Source organism: Diadema setosum, chromosome 20 (genome assembly GCF_964275005.1).
Source record: "Diadema setosum chromosome 20, eeDiaSeto1, whole genome shotgun sequence".
In the NCBI taxonomy this organism is placed as follows: Eukaryota; Metazoa; Echinodermata; class Echinoidea; order Diadematoida; family Diadematidae; genus Diadema; species Diadema setosum.
In genome coordinates this window covers 12,028,660-12,047,764 of record NC_092704.1, presented here as the reverse complement: position 1 = coordinate 12,047,764, position 19,105 = coordinate 12,028,660, and the positions used below count along the sequence as shown (strand labels likewise).

At 40.2% G+C, this 19,105-nt stretch overlaps 1 protein-coding gene across 1 annotated transcript; it reads right to left on the bottom strand.

Moving 5' to 3' along the window:
- Positions 1-11,723: 11,723 nt before the first annotated feature.
- On the bottom strand, positions 11,724-16,214 carry LOC140243420 (uncharacterized). Its single transcript, XM_072323099.1, has one exon. It carries the CDS (start codon positions 16,212-16,214, stop codon positions 11,724-11,726), a length of 4,491 nt encoding a protein of 1,496 aa, XP_072179200.1.
- Between the last annotated feature and the right edge of the window lie 2,891 nt (positions 16,215-19,105).

Genomic DNA, 19,105 nt, shown 5'->3' with positions numbered 1-19,105 from the left:
AAAACCTTCAAAGTGTAGAAAATCCTCTCAAAACTAAGCCAAACATGATTTTGGAACATACATTACAGTGTCAAGACCTTTTCAGTGGACTTTGATTTCGCTATTTGTCTGTTTTAGCTCTTGAATGTACGACTTCTTACGTCCGATTCGTTTGTACCATGCCACGTACTGCGTGTTTGTTTTTTTTTTTTTTTTTTCAGCCCAATGCTTCCCCACACGTACCATAGTACCACACACAAGCCATCGCATCGCGATCGAAGTTTGAGCGATAGCGACAACACGTGCGGAGCAGACATGCGGATTTCAGCACAGGGTAAATGAGTAGTTGAACGTATCACGATTGTAAAACAAATCCTTTTCTATGTCTCTGCAAATTTGAATCAGGTTATCTAATCATAAATAGATTATGATACATTATAAAATAGATTAGCCATAGCAAGAACTTGCTTACATGAGAGTTATTTGATAACGTTGCAAAATAAAAACCCCGCCATTAAATGGAATGTCCCAGAGCTATCTCGGGGGCTCGAGGACGTTATGGACACGCCGATTTGCAAGTGGGTAAGATGTGATTACAAATGGGTTGAAATGAAGAGGATTTATGAATAAAATAGCCAAAAGCATAATGTTTTTTTCATAATTTATTCACAGTTTATTATTTCCTTTCATAAAATTCACATAAACTAGTGCTGTATTGAGGTAACTAAGTGCACATTTGCATGAGTGTACACGCATCAACCCTCCTGTCTAGTGGGAATGGCACACAGTCAGTTTTTCAGTGACACGTATGAATGCTCTTCGCGTGTAGATCGCGCCGTAGGGAAGATAGCGCCCAAGTTCACTGCCAACTTACTAGACAGGCACGAAATTACAGATTACATGGAGGCCCATACGTGAATGGGTAAAAATGAGCACAATATTAACCAATGCCTTTAATATCAATGTCATGCACATCATCACTGCTACCAACACCATCACCAAAACGTCAATGTCTTAATATGAAATGTCAATACCGAAAATGCCAGTGGCATTTTGATCAAACCTAACAAGCTTTAAAAACTTAGTAAAAATCACTCCCGAATTAAATAAATCTTTAAATTAATGATAAGTATTTTTATGTCAATAGTGTCTCAATACAATTTTAATTACCCTTTACTAAAAATTAGTTTGATAGCGAGCGACAAGATGAGCTCTGATTGATGGTATGCATCTTTGCTTGTCTGCTCCCCCCCCCCCCACGGAAGAACGCAGTAACTGACATTTTTATGAATGTTTACTTTTTTGCAAAAATGAATAGTTTACCCAATGCTCTCCAATGTTAATAGGTCAGTTTTGCACCAAAAAAAAAAAATGAAAGTGACCAAAAATGCAATTTTTCACTTTTGCAAATAGCAGTAACTGCATCCAGTTGATTCAACTTTGCAAGTTTCCCCACGGAAGAAAGCAGTAACTAACAAAGCCCACGGAAGAAAGCAGTAACTAACAATTTAGTCTAATCATTCAGACTCTGTATAGTCCTTCCTGTATATTTTTTCCCCTAATACCATTCATTTTTTCTACTATTTTTTTTTAACAATGTAAACAGCAGTTTCTTCCATAATTTAGGGGAGTAGATATAAAAAAGATTATTTCACCAGTAACTTGACTCTGCCCGCAGGGAATCATATGACAAGTTGTAGAAAAAGCTTCTTTCTGGAGACTAGCAAACCTGGCAGACTCGGCGCGCTCAGAGTGTAGAATACGCGTGCAGCTAGCTAGCTGCATGCGCGTAGATTCTGCAGCATACTGCACAGCTAACTAGCTAAACACTGCATCACATCACAGTCATCACTTGCACAGTATTGCAGGTCTGGTACAGTCTGAGTGGTCATGCCATAAAAAGTGCTAACCATGCTGTCACACAGTTTCTGCGGTCCAGGCATGCCTGTAAATCTATCATGAATTGCAGACGAAAAGTCATGGTAGCCATGGCTTTGGCCAGAACCAGAAAATCTAGGTGAGCTGAAAATATATTGAAGGGAGATGAGCACTAGTATTAATACACTAACATTAGTCTAACGTTAAATGTAGGCCCTATAGGTCTACCGCGTACCAGATCTAACGTTACAGAGTAGATCTATTGTTAACTGTTTAGTGTTAGACAAAATGTCAGTAGGCCTAATCTAACGTAATAGATCTAGGTCTAGCACTAGCTACACGCAGCCGCTGTCGCGAAGCGACAGGGCTGCACGGCTACTCCTTCGCAGACGTTGTCATTTTTCAGTGGTGGTTGTGCTCCTTCATGAATATCTTTTTTAATAGTGGAAAACTAAAATATAAGGAATCCCCGTAATCTATGATAATCATCAAATAATTGGTATGCGTATTTTTTTTTAATTACGTCAAAAACCTACCGAAATAAGTCCTTAAAATCAGGTCTGTGAGCGTCCGTATTGCTTCACTCCTCATCTTCTGCGTGTTATTGAATGGCAATCACTCTCCTATGCTACAACGTAGGTAGTCGGAGGTAGTCGGAGTGACGTCATATCATGAGAGCAGCGCGCGCGGAAATACATGGTAGAAGACGACAAGCTTTATATACGTAACACACGAAACGCACGGGCGTACGTAAAATGCTAACACCGTACCTAGGGTTGAGCGTTCGTGGCTGTTGGTTTATTTTGTGAATCATCGCACAATCTACTCCGAAAAATTCAACAATAAGGTTTGGATACCAACAAAACACCAAATTCAACTCAACCATCAGCAATATACGATGTAGGTGGGTGGTATTACTGTTAAAATCAAACAAAATAAAAGACATTTTTGTGGTCTTGCCGTCAAAGGCGACAGTCGTTTACGTACGTTTAAACACTAGTACATGTCAGACTGCTGTGCTGTGCACAGCGGTCTGGTCAGGCTAGGTCTAGCACTAACATTGGGCATTTTATCTGTAGTCTAGCTAAAGTGTAATGTCAGAGTTTGACTAGGATCTAAGACGAAGCTGTCACAGCCGGTGAAAGCGTGTGATTGCTTGTTGGTCCAGTGTGACTCCTTGAATACAGAACTCAGACAAAGTAAGCACAAAACACCATAATTCCGGAAATTATAAGCTTTATTTCCGGTCTTTCAAATTAGATACAAATAAGGTGGTGGTACAAGAAACAAAACACACAGACACGTCACATACGCCCATGCACACGGTTCAGTCAAAGCTTATCATGACACCTCAAATCTCACTCTAACGACGTAATGCTTAAGCGCCGGCTTCATGTCAATCTCCTAGCTATTCATAGTATAGAGAAAACTGAACAAATGCTTTGCAATATGGCCATGAATATTGCCCAAACTTTACTCCGGTTACTGATATGGTTTTGCATAAGCTTCTTTGATTAAACTCAACACTTGCGATAACTCGTCAGTTTATACTACCTGTGCGCACAGTCTACAATTAGGGGTTTGAATATTAACAGTCCAAAGTGTTCCTTTCGGGATAAACAAAACCTGGTATTGTCATGCTGAAGTTATCTCCGTGATCGTCGAAGTCGAACGCGAAACAGTTCGCTGCGAAGACGGAGTGCAAGACCTCGTCGAAGGGACGGTTTCCAATTGGACGTGTAGTACACGGCGGGTTCCTTCCTTGTCCGAAGCGGCCCGAACACATTGTCACGAGCTGGGGTTATCTTTGCACGGCGTGCACGGGTTGTCTACGTACACCCGAATGACCCAAGTTAACGCCATCTACAGAGTACTGTAACGAAATTTGCACAGGGTCAATATTCTGAAAGTGTATATTTTCGTGTCCCTACAGTTCCGTGTAATATAATTCATCAGATATTGAGCATTTAACTTTGAATTTTCTGTATTTATAGTCTTGAACATGTATTAAATAAAATTATATAGTGCAATTGTGAAATTATCTTCTTTTTTTAAAGGAATTTCATTAGTCTTATATCCAGACCCCCCCCCCCCAAACCGCATGTCCCGATGCAAAAAATTAAAATACATGACAGCATTTCTAATTTATGCTGGAAAGAATTTTTCATTCCTTTAATGCGTGAATGATGTAAATTGTATAATCTCATGAAACTAATACCTTCGAACTCGAATGCAGTGTGAAAATTGACATTTTTAATATGGTTCTTTCCTGTCCCGATGTTTGGCATCAGCTCCGTCACGCTATGTTATTGCGCCATCTGCGATTATCAATAATCGAGTTATTCGAGTAAAACTGTCATGGCGGGTCCGCGCAGTCCTCGCGGAGCGGAGTTTTCTTCAAGGTTCCTGTAATATTCACAGGTAGGTGTGAAAAATAGCAAATTCCTTTCAAAAGTCTGTGCGTACCTTTATTCAGCGTCATCTCCGAACATGTATTTTGACATATTAAATTATGCTTATTGTTTTTAACTTTGATTTATTCCGAAACCGATCAATTCCCACTGCAACCACACACAGCCGCTTCGCAGCTGCTATACGCTAACCCGTGCTTTTCTCCCCGCGAGTCGCTCGGGCATCAGCTCCGTAACGGTCAGCTCCGTAACGGTCAGCTCCGTCACACTCCACAATCTCCGTCGTGTGACGGAGATGACGATTGTGTGACGGAGCTGATGAGATATATTTGTTAAATTTCATAGATTGTTAATTGCTATTCTGTAGGTATGACTTATGAATAAAAGTTTGACTAGAAAAAAGTAGAAGACATACCTTGAGGTGAACTGAATTATTTTTTGGTGCTTGTCAGTTTGTCTATGTAAATTTTAATGCCTCTTCTCACCCAGCTGTGCCAGCCCAAATGCAGAGCGTTTTGGCAGTGTAAAATCACTAAACAGTTAATCTCATAAGTCAGAATGAGGTTCCCCTCAATCGAAGAACATATCTTTTAAGGCAGCGTAAATTCATACAACCGCATGTGCGTCTTTATCTCGCTCTAGCCTCTTAGGTCTAGACTTTGGTCTACAGTAGAGCTACAATGGTAACGTTAGAGTAAGGCGCCCTGAATTACACACAAATGCATATACATACACACAAAAAAAAAAACATGAAAAATACACAAATACTAATTCCACTGAAGAAAAATAAAGATCTGTAGAGAGTCTTTAAAGGGTAAAGTATTCTGAACTACATGTATAACTTTTTCATCGATGTATATCTTGGCTCCAAGTTAACCAAACAAGTTCATATTTGGTATAGGTATCCTTGAGGACCTTCCTGATATCAAGCTCATTTTTGTTATGAGGTAGACCCTCTGTCTGTCTGTCAACAATTTTGTATCCACTTTTTGGTATCCACTTTTTCATCATTTGGTATCCACTTTTTCATCGATCTATATCTTGGCTCCGAGTTATCCAAAGAAGTTCATATATGGTATAGGTATCCTTGGGGACTTTCCTGATATCAAGCTTATTTTTGTTTTGAGGTTGAGCTGAAAGGTAAAGGTCAAAGGTCATTCAAGGTCACATGGGTCATAAAACACATGAAAATGGCTCTTTCTCGCAAAATCTCAAGAAGTTTGGGCAAACAACTTCAAACTTGGAATATGTATACCTATGGAGGTGACAATGATCTATGACCTCAACCTTTGACCTTGACCTTTGACCTTAATTTAACATGAAAATAGCTCTTTCTCATAATGGCTCAAGAATGGTTTGGGCCAGGGCAAGCAACTTCAAACTTGGTACATGTGTACCTATGGAAGTGACAATGATCTGTACATTTATAAACATTTTGCAACATTTGAAACCTTTTTTGGGGGGCTTTCTAAATTGCACTGAGATCAAGGGTATGCCATAATACAATACTGTAGTCCCAACTATAGAATTTTCTGAGTTAATGTGTATAGATGAGATGTCATTTCTGATTATTCCAATGCTGAAGCATCGGCCGATTATGGCTGGCCTGAAAATTCCTGAAAATTAAAAATATGGTTGTTTTTTCTTTATTCATTTCGTATACAGGTTCTGTTCACTGATGACCCAGAAACCGTGAAACAACGTGACCTGACCTGCTTTTGTTCCGACACCTGCGAATGCTACAACAACTAAAGAAGCCAGACTGAAGAGAAAATAAAAAAAAACGGACCAAAAGCAAGATGGAAACGTCCCAAAAAGAAATTGACTTACCCATAGCTGTTGAGGGTTCAATTCCTAAGCCACTCAATTACAGTAATGCAAAGGTCAATGACTTTTGTGTTGTGAGATGATGATGGAAAGCCTTATCCAGGGAGGATAAGAGATGTGGACGAAGAGGAAGTTGAAGTAATTTCCATGGCAAGAATAGGGAGAAACCGTTTCTTTTTGGCCTCGGTACGAAGATTGCATATGGTACTCATATGACGACATTTTGACATGGATACCAGAACCCAAAAAAGTGACGAATAGGCACCAAGAAGTGGACTCTGTAATTTGGGCAGCTATTGATGAGGCAATGGGTGTGGAATTATAGGTTACCTGAAGTCAGGTGAACCATTGACAGCCTTTTGCCAGATTCAGTATATTTGTAGGTTGTGTGTTTTCTGTAATAAGTGGAACCTTATTATAAAGAGGTTGGATGTTTATAACAAAACCCTTTTTGGTCTTTTGGCCTTCTTTTTGGCCTCGGTACGAAGATTGCATATGGTACTCATATGACGACATTTTGACATGGATACCAGAACCCAAAAAAGTGACGAATAGGCACCAAGAAGTGGACTCTGTAATTTGGGCAGCTATTGATGAGGCAATGGGTGTGGAATTATAGGTTACCTGAAGTCAGGTGAACCATTGACAGCCTTTTGCCAGATTCATTATATTTGTAGGTTGTGTGTTTTCTGTAATAAGTGGAACCTTATTATAAAGAGGTTGGATGTTTATAACAAAACCCTCTTTTAACAAGCTCTGTATAACCCATTTTTTTTACCCTGATATAAAAAAGAAACAATCATTGATTGTTCTTGATATTTTGATTGATTTTCAAGTTCTTGTTGGCACAAGAACTCAAAATTGAGAAATTGTTATGACTACTATACACAGTAGATCCTCGTTATTAACAAGAACCTTGGGACTTTGGAAGTTCCTTCCATCTGGGTAAAAAAAAAAAAAAAATAGAGAGAGTTGGGAGTAGCAAAATGGACTTTATATGAGGGTTTTGTTATATCTGACCACTTCAAAATAAGGTTACATTGTATACAACTGCTTAAAATACACACACACACACACAAACACACATGCACGCACACACACAGAGACAGATTTACACTAAAACATGCACACACACAGACACAAACACACACATACACAGACAGACACAAACACACATACACACCACACACATGCTCTTTCACCTATACTTACATTAATATCTGACATACTTATACATTGTACAATGTATATGTCTCTTGCACTCAATCTAAGACATGCATATGTATGTACCTTGACGATGTATGTTACCCAAGATTATTTTGTGTATGCATGTATAATATTCAATTATTCATAGATAAATTCAACATGCATACATTTTTATAATTGATAATGGAATTATGTGATAAATGTATATTGAATTTGATTATGAAGACTAGTACCCTAAACACAATGCTAATTATGCAATCGAAATCTTTACGCATCAGCAATGATCAAATAATAAAGTGTTCAAAAGAAGTACTGATTTTATCTCAATATAAAACACAAAATAAATATGTATTATTGAACAGTTAGTTCTTTATAATAAATCACCTTCCAGTTTTTAAGATTCACAGTTTACCTATACTATATGGCTTTAGGAGACCACTTTCATTTGTCATCTTATGTAATCACAAAAGTGAGTTGAATAACCACTGTCCTCAACTCTGCTGCCATGTAAGTGTTTATGGAACTCACTTTTATGAGCATAAAGATTTAAGACAATATTTAGCTTTATTTGAAGAGTATGGTTCCATTATAAACTTACTGAACAACATGCATGAAACTCTTAAATAAAACATGGATCAAATATATCTCATAGGTACATATTGCATGTACCAAAGTATATATATTTTTTTTTTTTTTTGGTCTCAATCCTCAGAAATTTGTATTCTATTTTTGGGCCATTTCTGATATAAGAACAGTTCAATATAACATAGTAAATATAAACATGTGTATGTTTGACCATTAAAACACATGAAATAAGGTACTGTTTGCTCCTGCTTTGAAATGTTATAAATAAAGTGAGGCCTTAGTCATGTTTCTGTTGGGTTTTAAGGTTAGAAACTTTAGAAGAGGAGTTGTGTTCTGTTGCACAGTGGATTCAGTCTTATAATTAGCTGTATTTTGAAAATATGTCTTTGTATTGTATGTTCCTGTCCGAATTGAATACAAAAAAAAAAATGTTACAAGTTCCTTTTTAATGTTGAGAACAATTCTTAAGCAGATGACATGGGTATTCATTGAGTAAATACTATTCATTGAGTGAATACATGTACCACAAAGTCATAACAACATGTGGATATGTTTGACCATCAGTACACACACAATAGGGTGCTGCTTGCTCCTGTTGTGAAATATCTGAAACACTGTAAGCCGAGACCTTAGCCATGTTTTGCTGGTTATTAATGTTCCAATCTTAAGAATATTTTATTGTACAGTCAGTTGGTTCAGTCTTATCATGAGCTTTGACTGTATTTTGAAAAAAAAATATATATTTATATATTTGTATTGTATGTTCCTGTCAGGATTGAAGACATATAAATAACAAGTTTTGAGGTTCCTGTTAACTGTTGGAAACATTTTATTCACAATACAATTCTTGAGCAGTAATCGTAAGAATGTGTAGATATGTTTGGCCATCAGTACACTCACAAGAAGGTGCTGCTTGCTCCTGTTGTGAAATATCTAGAATACTGTAAACCGAGACCTTAGCCATGTTTTTGCTGGTTATTAATGTTTCAAACTTGAGAAGATTTGATGAGGAGTTGAGTTCTCTGTTGCACAGTGGTTTCAGCCTTATAATGTACTTGGACTACCTTTTGATGTTCATGTTTTGATTGAAGACATAAAAAAGATGATTTTGAAAATACTAAGTATTTGTATTGTATGTCCTTGTTTGGATTGAATAGAAAAAGATTTTTCAGATTCCTATGCAACGTTTAGAAAACAAAATTTTAAATGATATGAACTGCTGTTCATGCTGCCAATTTGTTGAGGCACTTGGGTACATGTATTACCTTTTCGAAGAGTGGCAAATTTATTAATGGACAGGTTTGGGTAATGAAATTTTTTAAATGTATTGATTATAATTAATAACATAATTTAAAGCCTATTCCACATGAGCTTTGAATTGGTATCAGGAGAAAGAGTAAAAAATTTGATGAAAATGTTAAAGTTTGAAAATAGGGGAGTTAATGTAACTCCGAATGCGATTAGCACAGTGTCAAAGGGCAAGCAACCACAAACTTGGGGCCAAATATGTCATGGGCCGATTGCACAGTCCCATACATGCAAAATCATGGGGCATTTGTTGTCAGTTACATGTATTCATTTTCCAAGATAAGAAACTTGTTTGCAATGGAATTGTAAAAGTTACATTGTTCATGTACAGATTTGCAGAATTTTGAATAAATTTGATTTATCATGAAGTGAAAAGTACTCTATTTATTTATTTATTCATTAAAACTAAGCAAAAAAAGTAATTACAAAATGAAACTATAAAATTCTTAGAGTAATTCATGATTGCATAAATTCACACGAAGCAATGATCATATTTATTATGTACATGATTGCATAATTGCATAAATTCACACGAAGCAATGATCATACGTGGACAGATGCTAACAAAGCCAAACGCCAGAAGAGAGAACAAAAATTATTTAAAAGAGAAGGGAGTAAGTGTAAGTTAGAATAGATATTCTCATTGAGTCTTCAATGGAAAATTAAGTCCTGTTGCATGACCTGCCAACTTCGTCATCTCCGTCACACTGATCTGCAATCCCCCATCATCTCCGTCACGCTGTGTCAGCTCCGTCACGGTGGTATCTAATCTTGAAAAATGTGGTAAAGACTTAAAAGACTGACAAGATTTCAATTCACAAATTGAGATTAACATACCACCCTTTGATTAATTTATCAAACTTTTTTTCAATCTCAATGGCATGTGCTCATGAAAGTGAATGGAAAGACGTTTTTTTCGTAAAATTCGCAATTTAGTGCTGTGGCATGGTTTTATATCTACGTAAAAGATTAACAAACAGAAAACTATCGACCGTGATTTGATTACGTCTTTATAGAAGTACATTACTTTCTGTACATGGAATGTAAGGACTGTGATGTATAAACTGAATTATAAAAACAAATAAAAAAAATTGTGCAGACCTTTCGTGACGGAGCTGACTCAAATTCAGACAGTGTTGTGAAAAGAGCAGAAATATAGTAGCTTAGTCCCCAGAGATAGCGTGCCAAACTATATTTTCCATTTTCAGGGATAGGTATCAATATAAAAACACTAATAGGAATCATGGGTGAGTCGTTTGGATTTCCCTTGGTACCTATCTCTGAAAATATACACTTTCTGACTATTAAGATCTTACCATTTTATATCAGTAAACACCTATCCACACTGATTTAACACCGCGGCTATCACTTCGGTGCCTACAGAAAAGAGTTAAACATTTTCTCATATCTATAGTCTACATTATATGAACACAACCATTTTGACTTCGGTTGGGCATCTATCTTGCTTCATAATGCTCCTTTCCGTATATCAAATATCAACATAAAAGCACTTCAGCACTCTGCTTGAAAGTAATCATTACGCCAGTAACCACCATGTATAATCTATTATCCTCTTACACATGCAACGGTGTTATTAAACAAGGGGAGGGGATAACTTCTCTGCATTACACATTATCACAGACAATAACTTCATCAACATAATATTATTATCACAGACGGTATATAATTCAACCTGCTTTCAACTAGCTTGCTCTATACCAGAGACTACAAAAAGCTGTGCACATAATATAACACGTGGTCGGTTTACCAAAACCACTTTTCCTTTGTAGAATACAACTTCAAATAATAACTGATATTTGGAAAAAAGAGGATATCGTAATAAAACTATTAACTTACAGTTTGGTGACTAAAAACTGCCGGTATCCGACCTCATATCGCCTGCTCAAGCCTTTTTCAGCAGACCCTGCAGTCTAACTGCTGCCCCTGCAACTGCTGCATAGCCACTGAGGTTGCTTCTATCAAGCCAGTATGACATGTGGTTGTATTGCCCCTATGTATTAAATCAACTAACATTGTTCTATGCAAACACCTGTAGCTTCCCCAGCACAGTGCTGCTCCACACTGGCAGCCAGACACTGTATGATTTCAGCAATGTATTGTTGCTAGGCCAGATTTCTATACACAGGAATGTTCTGTCCAGGTGTTCATAACTCCCTTTTGTCTGTCGGTAGCAGCCCAGATTCTTGAGTAGGGCGTAACAATAGCAATAGGAAAATCAGGGGAGAAATGACTTGTAACATGACCCCCCATTTCTAGAAAATATTTCATATTTTCTCACAACATTACAATCATTTATCCTACCAACAGCCTCTATAAACTCAGACTGATGGCAAAATGTAAACATCAACATCAATGAACCTCAACACATACATTAAGTTGCCATGGTTACGTTTCGATTCTGTTTCAACTTTTCACCGATCGTGTCTTCTTTGGACAGAATCAAATTGCATCCTATCTGGGTACATGGGTAAATGATAAAAAAAAATAAATCGACTTCATCCTTATAGCCTACTTGGCTACTCTACTGAGAAAATCAGCTCCGACATTCTCTGAGCCAGGAATTGCTTCAATTCTGAACCGAAATGGTTGAAGGGCCAACGCCCACCTCATCACTCGGCTGTTCGTACACTTAGCCTGATTGATGCAGGCAAGTGGGCGGTGGTCAGTCTCAATTGTGAACTCGTTACATTCTAGGTACACTTGGAATTTGCTAATTCCCCATACTAGAGCTAGGCATTCCCTCTCTATGGTAGAATAAGCTTGTTCACGGGGCAGTAGCTTCCTACTGGCATAGGCTATGGGGAACTTCTCATCATTGTGTTCTTGCAGTAAAACTGCGCCTATTCCCGTCGAAGGTGCGTCAGTACGCAGAATGAACGGTTTGGCTAGGTCTGGGAGACTAAGGATAGGGGCGGTACTAAGGCATGCCTTAAGCTTCTGGAAGGCTTCTTCCTCTCGCTCACCCCATGTAAGCTGCCTTGGTTTGTGGTTCTTAGTCAAATCGGTCAACGGGGCTGCAATGGATGCAAAGGCGGGGATAAACTTGCGATAGTAACTCGCAAGCCCAATGAAGGAGCGCATCTCCTTCTTGGTCTCAGGCCTAGGGGCGGTGAGAATTTTCTCTACCTTGTCCTGTTGGGGCTTCAACTTGGCCTCCTGTACTACATGGCCTAGAAATTCTACCTGTGTGCATCCTACTTGGCATTTGCTTGGCCTAGCCGTTAGTCCAGCTGACCTAAGTCGTACGAAGAGTTCATGTAGAACTCGCATGTGCTCTTCCCATGTAGGGGTATGGATGAGTACATCATCTAGATAGTTGTGAACATGAGGCAGTCCTCGCAACAGTGTCCTCATAACCCTACTGAACGTAGCGGGCGCATTAACGAGCCCAAAGGGCATGACACGAAATTGATAGAGCCCGCTAGGACTCCGGAATGCAGTCTTCTCTTTAGCGTCTTGGGACAGTGGTATCTGCCAATACCCTTTAGATAGATCCAGTTTAGAGAAGAACATAGAACCTGACAGATTAGCGAAAATCTCATCTGGGTTGGGTAATGGTTCAGCGTCAAACACAGTAATACGGTTTAGTTGACGAAAATCAATACAAAACCGATTGCTTCCGTCAGACTTTCTCACTATGACTATGGGGGATGAATAGGGGGATTCTGACGGTTCTACTACCCCCATTTTGACCATCTTTTGAGTCTCTTCTTCAATTACACTCTTCATCGTATGGGGCACGGGGTACGGTCTCTGCCGTACTGGGTCAGAAGATGTGAGTTTGATCGAGTGCTCTCCTAATGTGGTCCTACCTGGGACATCAGTCAAAACATCCTGAAAGTTAGTCAAGAGAGACTTTACTTGTGCTTCTTGTGCCTTACTCAAGTCAGAACTTATCAAGACATCTTCACAGGTCTCTTTTCCCTCAAAGACTGGTAGCTCTAGGCTCATTTTGCGGGACATTCCATCACATCCTGCAGTGTGAGACATCTCTAGTTCAGTTTCCACTGTGTATTCATTCTCATCTACAATGGTGGCTTGTGCACCAACCTCTACCTTTGATTCAGTGTTTTCCTTAGGCCTTTTCTGACCTGCATCTACTTCTACCTCTCTTTCTCTTTCGATGTACCTCTTCAGCATATTTGCATGAAAGGTCTTCATCGTTCCATTCACGTCTAGCCTATAGTCCTGATCGCTTAGCTTGTGAACTACGGTGAACGGTCCTTTCCACTGAAGGAGCATCTTGTTATGGTCTGTAGGTAAGAGAAGCAGCACCTTCTCACCTGGCCTAAATTGTCTGTCTCTACTCTTCCTATTGTAGTACTTCTTGCTCCTAGCCATGGACTTTCTGAGTTCCTGCTGAGCTACATCTAGAGTTGTCTCTAGGCGTTCCCTAAGATCTACTGTGTACTGATACTCTGTTTGTACCTCATCATTTGGCGACTGACCTGACCAAAGTTCTTTCAAGATTGAGAGGGGACCTCTCACACAACGTCCATATATCAGCTCAAACGGGGAAAATCCCATTGACGATTGTGGAGCTTCACGGTATGCGAACAAGACGGACGCGAGATAGCGATCCCAATCGGAGGGGCGATCGGCACATACTCGACGCAGGATTTGCTTTAGCGTTCCATTAAAGCGTTCTACCAGGCCATTGCAGGCCGGATGGTAAGGAGTAGTAGTGAGCTGTGTGAGAGAAAGCAATCTACTGACTTCGCGCATGAGATTTGAAGTGAACTGCGCGCCTTGGTCGGATAAAATCTCACTTGGCACACCCACTCGCGCAAATATATCGACAAGTGCCTCTGCTACGGTGGTCGTCTCGATATTAGGCAACGCTGTCGCCTCGGGATACCGTGTTGCGCAATCTACGACAGTCAAGATATATCTGTTCTTGCGTGCTGTGATAGGATGTATAGGCCCTACTAGATCTACTGCTACTCTCTTGAACGGTACGTCAATGACAGGCATCTTACCTAGTGGGACTCGGGGTACCCTACCTCTGGGGAGGGTCCTCTGACAAATATCACACGATTGGCAAAATCTAGTGACGTCAGCACTTACACCAGGCCAATAGAAATTTGACAACACTTTGTCACAAGTTTTCTTACTACCCTGATGTCCTCCCATCAGTCCTTCGTGGGCTAGTTTCATGACAAGTCTACGGTATGGATGTGGGACAACCAGTTGTGTAACTGTGTTACCACTACCGACACTTTTTGGTTCAAACTTCCGAAAGAGTAGATCATTCTCAATGAAGAAGTGCGAGTCACTTCTATGATCACTATCAGGACTACATCTAGCGTACGTTCTCACTTTGTCAAGTGTTTTGTCCTCCTTTTGGGCCTTCCTAATGTCATCTGGGGAAACTTCTGGTATTAGCAGAGGTACCTTTAGGGGCCTAGGGGGTCTTTCACTTACTCTGCTCTGTGCACGAGTTTGCATTGCCATCCCAATTTCTGGTGCAACATCTGGGATAGGTACATCGGTTTCTGTGGTCACATCTACTTGCGATTTAGGACCTCCTGAATCATCTCTGCTCTCTGGAGCATCTGTTTCAGTAGCTACGTCTACCGTTGGCTTAGAACTCCCCAAATTACAACTGCTCCCTGGCGGTAGTGCGTTTTGAACATTGCCTAGTATAATGTCAAACACTGGGGCTTCCATGCAAAGGGTTTCTACATCTCCATTAAAGAATGGAGTGTGTATGTGAACTAAGGCAGTGGGATACCAACGAATAGTACCATCTATCAAAATACACTGCCTATACTTACCCGTCATTTGGTGAGCTTTCACAAGAGACTTCCGAACAACAACACCTGAGCAACCGGTATCGCGAAGCACGCTTGCCTTGTGGGACCCAATGCTACCTTCCTGTACCGGAAGACGCGAGCGCAAATTTTCCTTGCATGCTGCGCACATTTGCGGCCGCTTCTCAGTCTCCACATTCACTAAGCGAGGCTGCGATTGCGTTGACTCCATTGATGCTGTTACTAGAAACATGCCACCCTCGGGCTGCTTTGATGGGGTGGAACGACGACTAGAACATGTGGGACAATCAGCCTCCTTGTTGATTTCTTTCTCACTATGTTTGTCGTTATTTCTACCCTCCTGGTTTGCTTGCCTTGACTCTTCACCTACAAGGCCTACACTTGCATGGGACTTTGTCCTACTCCAACAGTCCTTAGCAATATGCCCATTCTTACCACATATGTAGCAAGGTCCTACGGGCCTTCTACCACTAACATTAGAAGGGCTACTCGGGGTTTTCTGTGAACCCGACTTCTCTTTGCGAGAATCCGCTGGCCTACTGCCAGATGCACTTTGTTTGTAACTCTGACGAGTGACCTTAAATTGGCCTCCATGTGCACTCACATACACGTCGGCCATTTCCGTTATTTCCTTGACCGACTGTGGGGTCCGTTCCTTGAGGAACACTGACATACCAGGACCACATTGGTCCAAGAATTGCTGTCTTATCACTAAGTCCTTCAGACTATCATAAGACCTACTCGTACTCGTTAGATCTAGCCATCTATCAAAATAGTGCTCTAGTCTAACTGCAAACTGCCTAGGTGATTCACCTGGCTGCGGTTCAGCCGTGCGAAATTTACGCTGAAAATCGCTAGCCGACATCTGAAATCTCTTCAAAAGAGCTTCTTTCAAGACAACATAATCATGGGCATCATCTACACCTAGTCTACTGTACACTTTTAGTGCCCTTCCCTGCAACAGGGCTCCTAAGTTAATTGCCCAAGCCGACCTTGGCCAATTCTGATTTGACGCGTATCTCTCAAAACGTTCTAAATAAGCGTCAATATTGTCCTTACCTTCTACGAAATGAGGTAATTTGGGTGATCTTGTCAAACTATGGCGTTGTTCATTCTCTCCTATTGGGTTCGCATTTTCCTTCTTAGCTTGTTCTAGAGCTATCTGTTTCTCAAGGATTTCAAGTTCCTTCTGCCTATCCTCCCTTGCCTTTGCCCTGTCTTCCATGGCTATTTTCTCCCTTTCATTCACAAAATCTAACAAAGCCTGGCCTGTTAGGCCTACTTCCTTACCTAAATCCATCAGTTGTTTAGTGAAATCCATGATAACTCAATATTTAGCCAAAACCAGGGGATTGACAAAATAATGTAAACTGCAAATGTATCACAATGTAAACCACACAATATTCTGCCTACCACAACCAAATATATGGCATAACAAATGAAACCACTTGTCTTGTCTGTATTGTCACAGAACAACCACTTCTTCAAATTGTACCGTACTACATACAGATTTAACTATTGAGAGTACAATGTCTGAAACCATGCATTCAAGCAGTACAATTCCCGGACAATAAGCCCCCAAATGTCACAGCCGGTGAGAGCGTGTGATTGCTTGTTGGTCCAGTGTGACTCCTTGAATACAGAACTCAGACAAAGTAAGCACAAAACACCATAATTCCGGAAATTATAAGCTTTATTTCCGGTCTTTCAAATTAGATACAAATAAGGTGGTGGTACAAGAAACAAAACAACACACAGACACGTCACATACGCCCATGCACACGGTTCAGTCAATGCTTATCATGACACCTCAAATCTCACTCTAACGACGTAATGCTTAAGCGCCGGCTTCATGTCAATCTCCTAGCTATTCATAGTATAGAGAAAACTTAACAAATGCTTTGCAATATGGCCATGAATATTGCCCAAACTTTACTCCGGTTACTGATATGGTTTTGCATAAGCTTCTTTGCTTAAACTCAACACTTGCGATAACTCGTCAGTTTATACTACCTGTGCGCACAGTCTACAATTAGGGGTTTGAATATTAACAGTCCAAAGTGTTCCTTTCGGGATAAACAAAACCTGGTATTGTCATGCTGAAGTTGTCTCCGTGAACGTCGAAGTCGAACGCGAAACAGTTCGCTGCGAAGACGGAGTGCAAGACCTCGGTCGAAGGGACGGTTTCCAATTGGACGTGTAGTACACGGCGGGTTCCTTCCTTGTCCGAAGAGGCCCGAACACATTGTCACGAGCTGGGGTTATCTTTGCACGGCGTGCACGGGTTGTCTACGTACACCCGAATGACCCAAGTTAACGCCATCTACAGAGTACAGTAACGAAATTACCACAACATAAAAACTACTTACTCTCTTACCATTTTATATCAGTAAACACCTATCCACACTGATTTAACACCGCGGCTATCACTTCGGTGCCTACAGAAAAGAGTTAAACATTTTCGCATATCTATAGTCTACATTATATGAACACAACCATTTTGACTTCGGTTGGGTATCTATCTTACTTCATAATGCTCCTTTCCGTATATCAAATATCAACATAAAAGCACTTCAGCACTCTGCTTGAAAGTAATCATTACGCCAGTAACCACCATGTATAATCTATTATCCTCTTACACATGCAACGGTGTTATTAAACAAGGAGGGGGGGGGGGGGATAACTTCTCTGCATTACACATTATCACAGACAATAACTTCATCAACATAATATTATTATCACAGACGGTATATAATTCAACCTGCTTTCAACTAGCTTGCTCTATACCAGAGACTACAAAAAGCTGTGCACATAATATAACACGTGGTCGGTTTACCAAAACCACTTTTCCTTTGTAGAATACATTTTCAAATAATAACTGATATTTGGAAAAAAGAGGATATCGTAATAAAACTATTAACTTACAGTTTGGTGACTAAAAACTGCCGGTATCCGACCTCATATCGCCTGCTCAAGCCTTTTCCAGCAGACCCTGCAGTCTAACTGCTGCCCCTGCAACTGCTGCATAGCCACTGAGGTTGCTTCTATCAAGCCAGTATGACATGTGGTTGTATTGCCCCTATGTATTAAATCAACTAACATTGTTCTATGCAAACACCTGTAGCTTCCCCAGCACAGTGCTGCTCCACACTGGCAGCCAGACACTGTATGATTTCAGCAATGTATTGTTGCTAGGCCAGATTTCTATACACAGGAATGTTCTGTCCAGGTGTTCATAACTCCCTTTTGTCTGTCGGTAGCAGCCCAGATTCTTGAGTAGGGCGTAACAATAGCAATAGGAAAATCTGGGGAGAAATGACTTGTAACAGAAGCGACTTGATATTTTATTGTCTAGTCCAGGGTCATGTGTCAGGGGCAAGGCCGGGCATTTCAAAGTTCAATAGACCTTATGCATATGACGTCACACGGTCTTACTAACTGAAGGGCGCCCTCCCTCAGAGGGCAAGCGATGCGTTGCTAGAGCGTGCTTTTACACGCGAGGAAATGGGCATTTACACACCACATCGGTGTTTCTTTTACTGTCTTTTCTATTGCATGTAATCTACAGCCCTAGATCGGGAAATTCAAACTTGTATAGCAAAATCGACATTTGATGTATGCATTGCACTCACCAGGTTAATGATATATCCAACATTTTGGCACAATTTTCATGAAAGAAGATGCAACTACCAGCGGTCGTAACAGCTCATCAACCTACGAATCCGTTAGCCAATCACATGCGAGGTAGATTCTACGTGTTTTTTTACTAAAACACGTACCTCACATGTGATTGGTTAATGAAATTCAAAATGGCGACATACATTCAGCGAACGGCGATGTTGCGCTATGGATACAAATTTATGCGATATAACCTAGGAATTATGTAGTTACTGTGAGTATTTCGATTGCACAATGTGAGAAAATTCCCCAAATATTGCTGCACAATGTGTCATGTCATGTCAAACTTGTTTTATGGTAAAAAAAAAAAAAAAAAAAAAAAAAAAAAAAACCTGCCACTAGCCTAGGGACTGGCGGCGAGTGAGGCGATCGCCGCTAGCGCGCATAGGAAAAGCACATAACTAGCTGCACGCCTCTGCGATGTCAAGGACTTCGCTT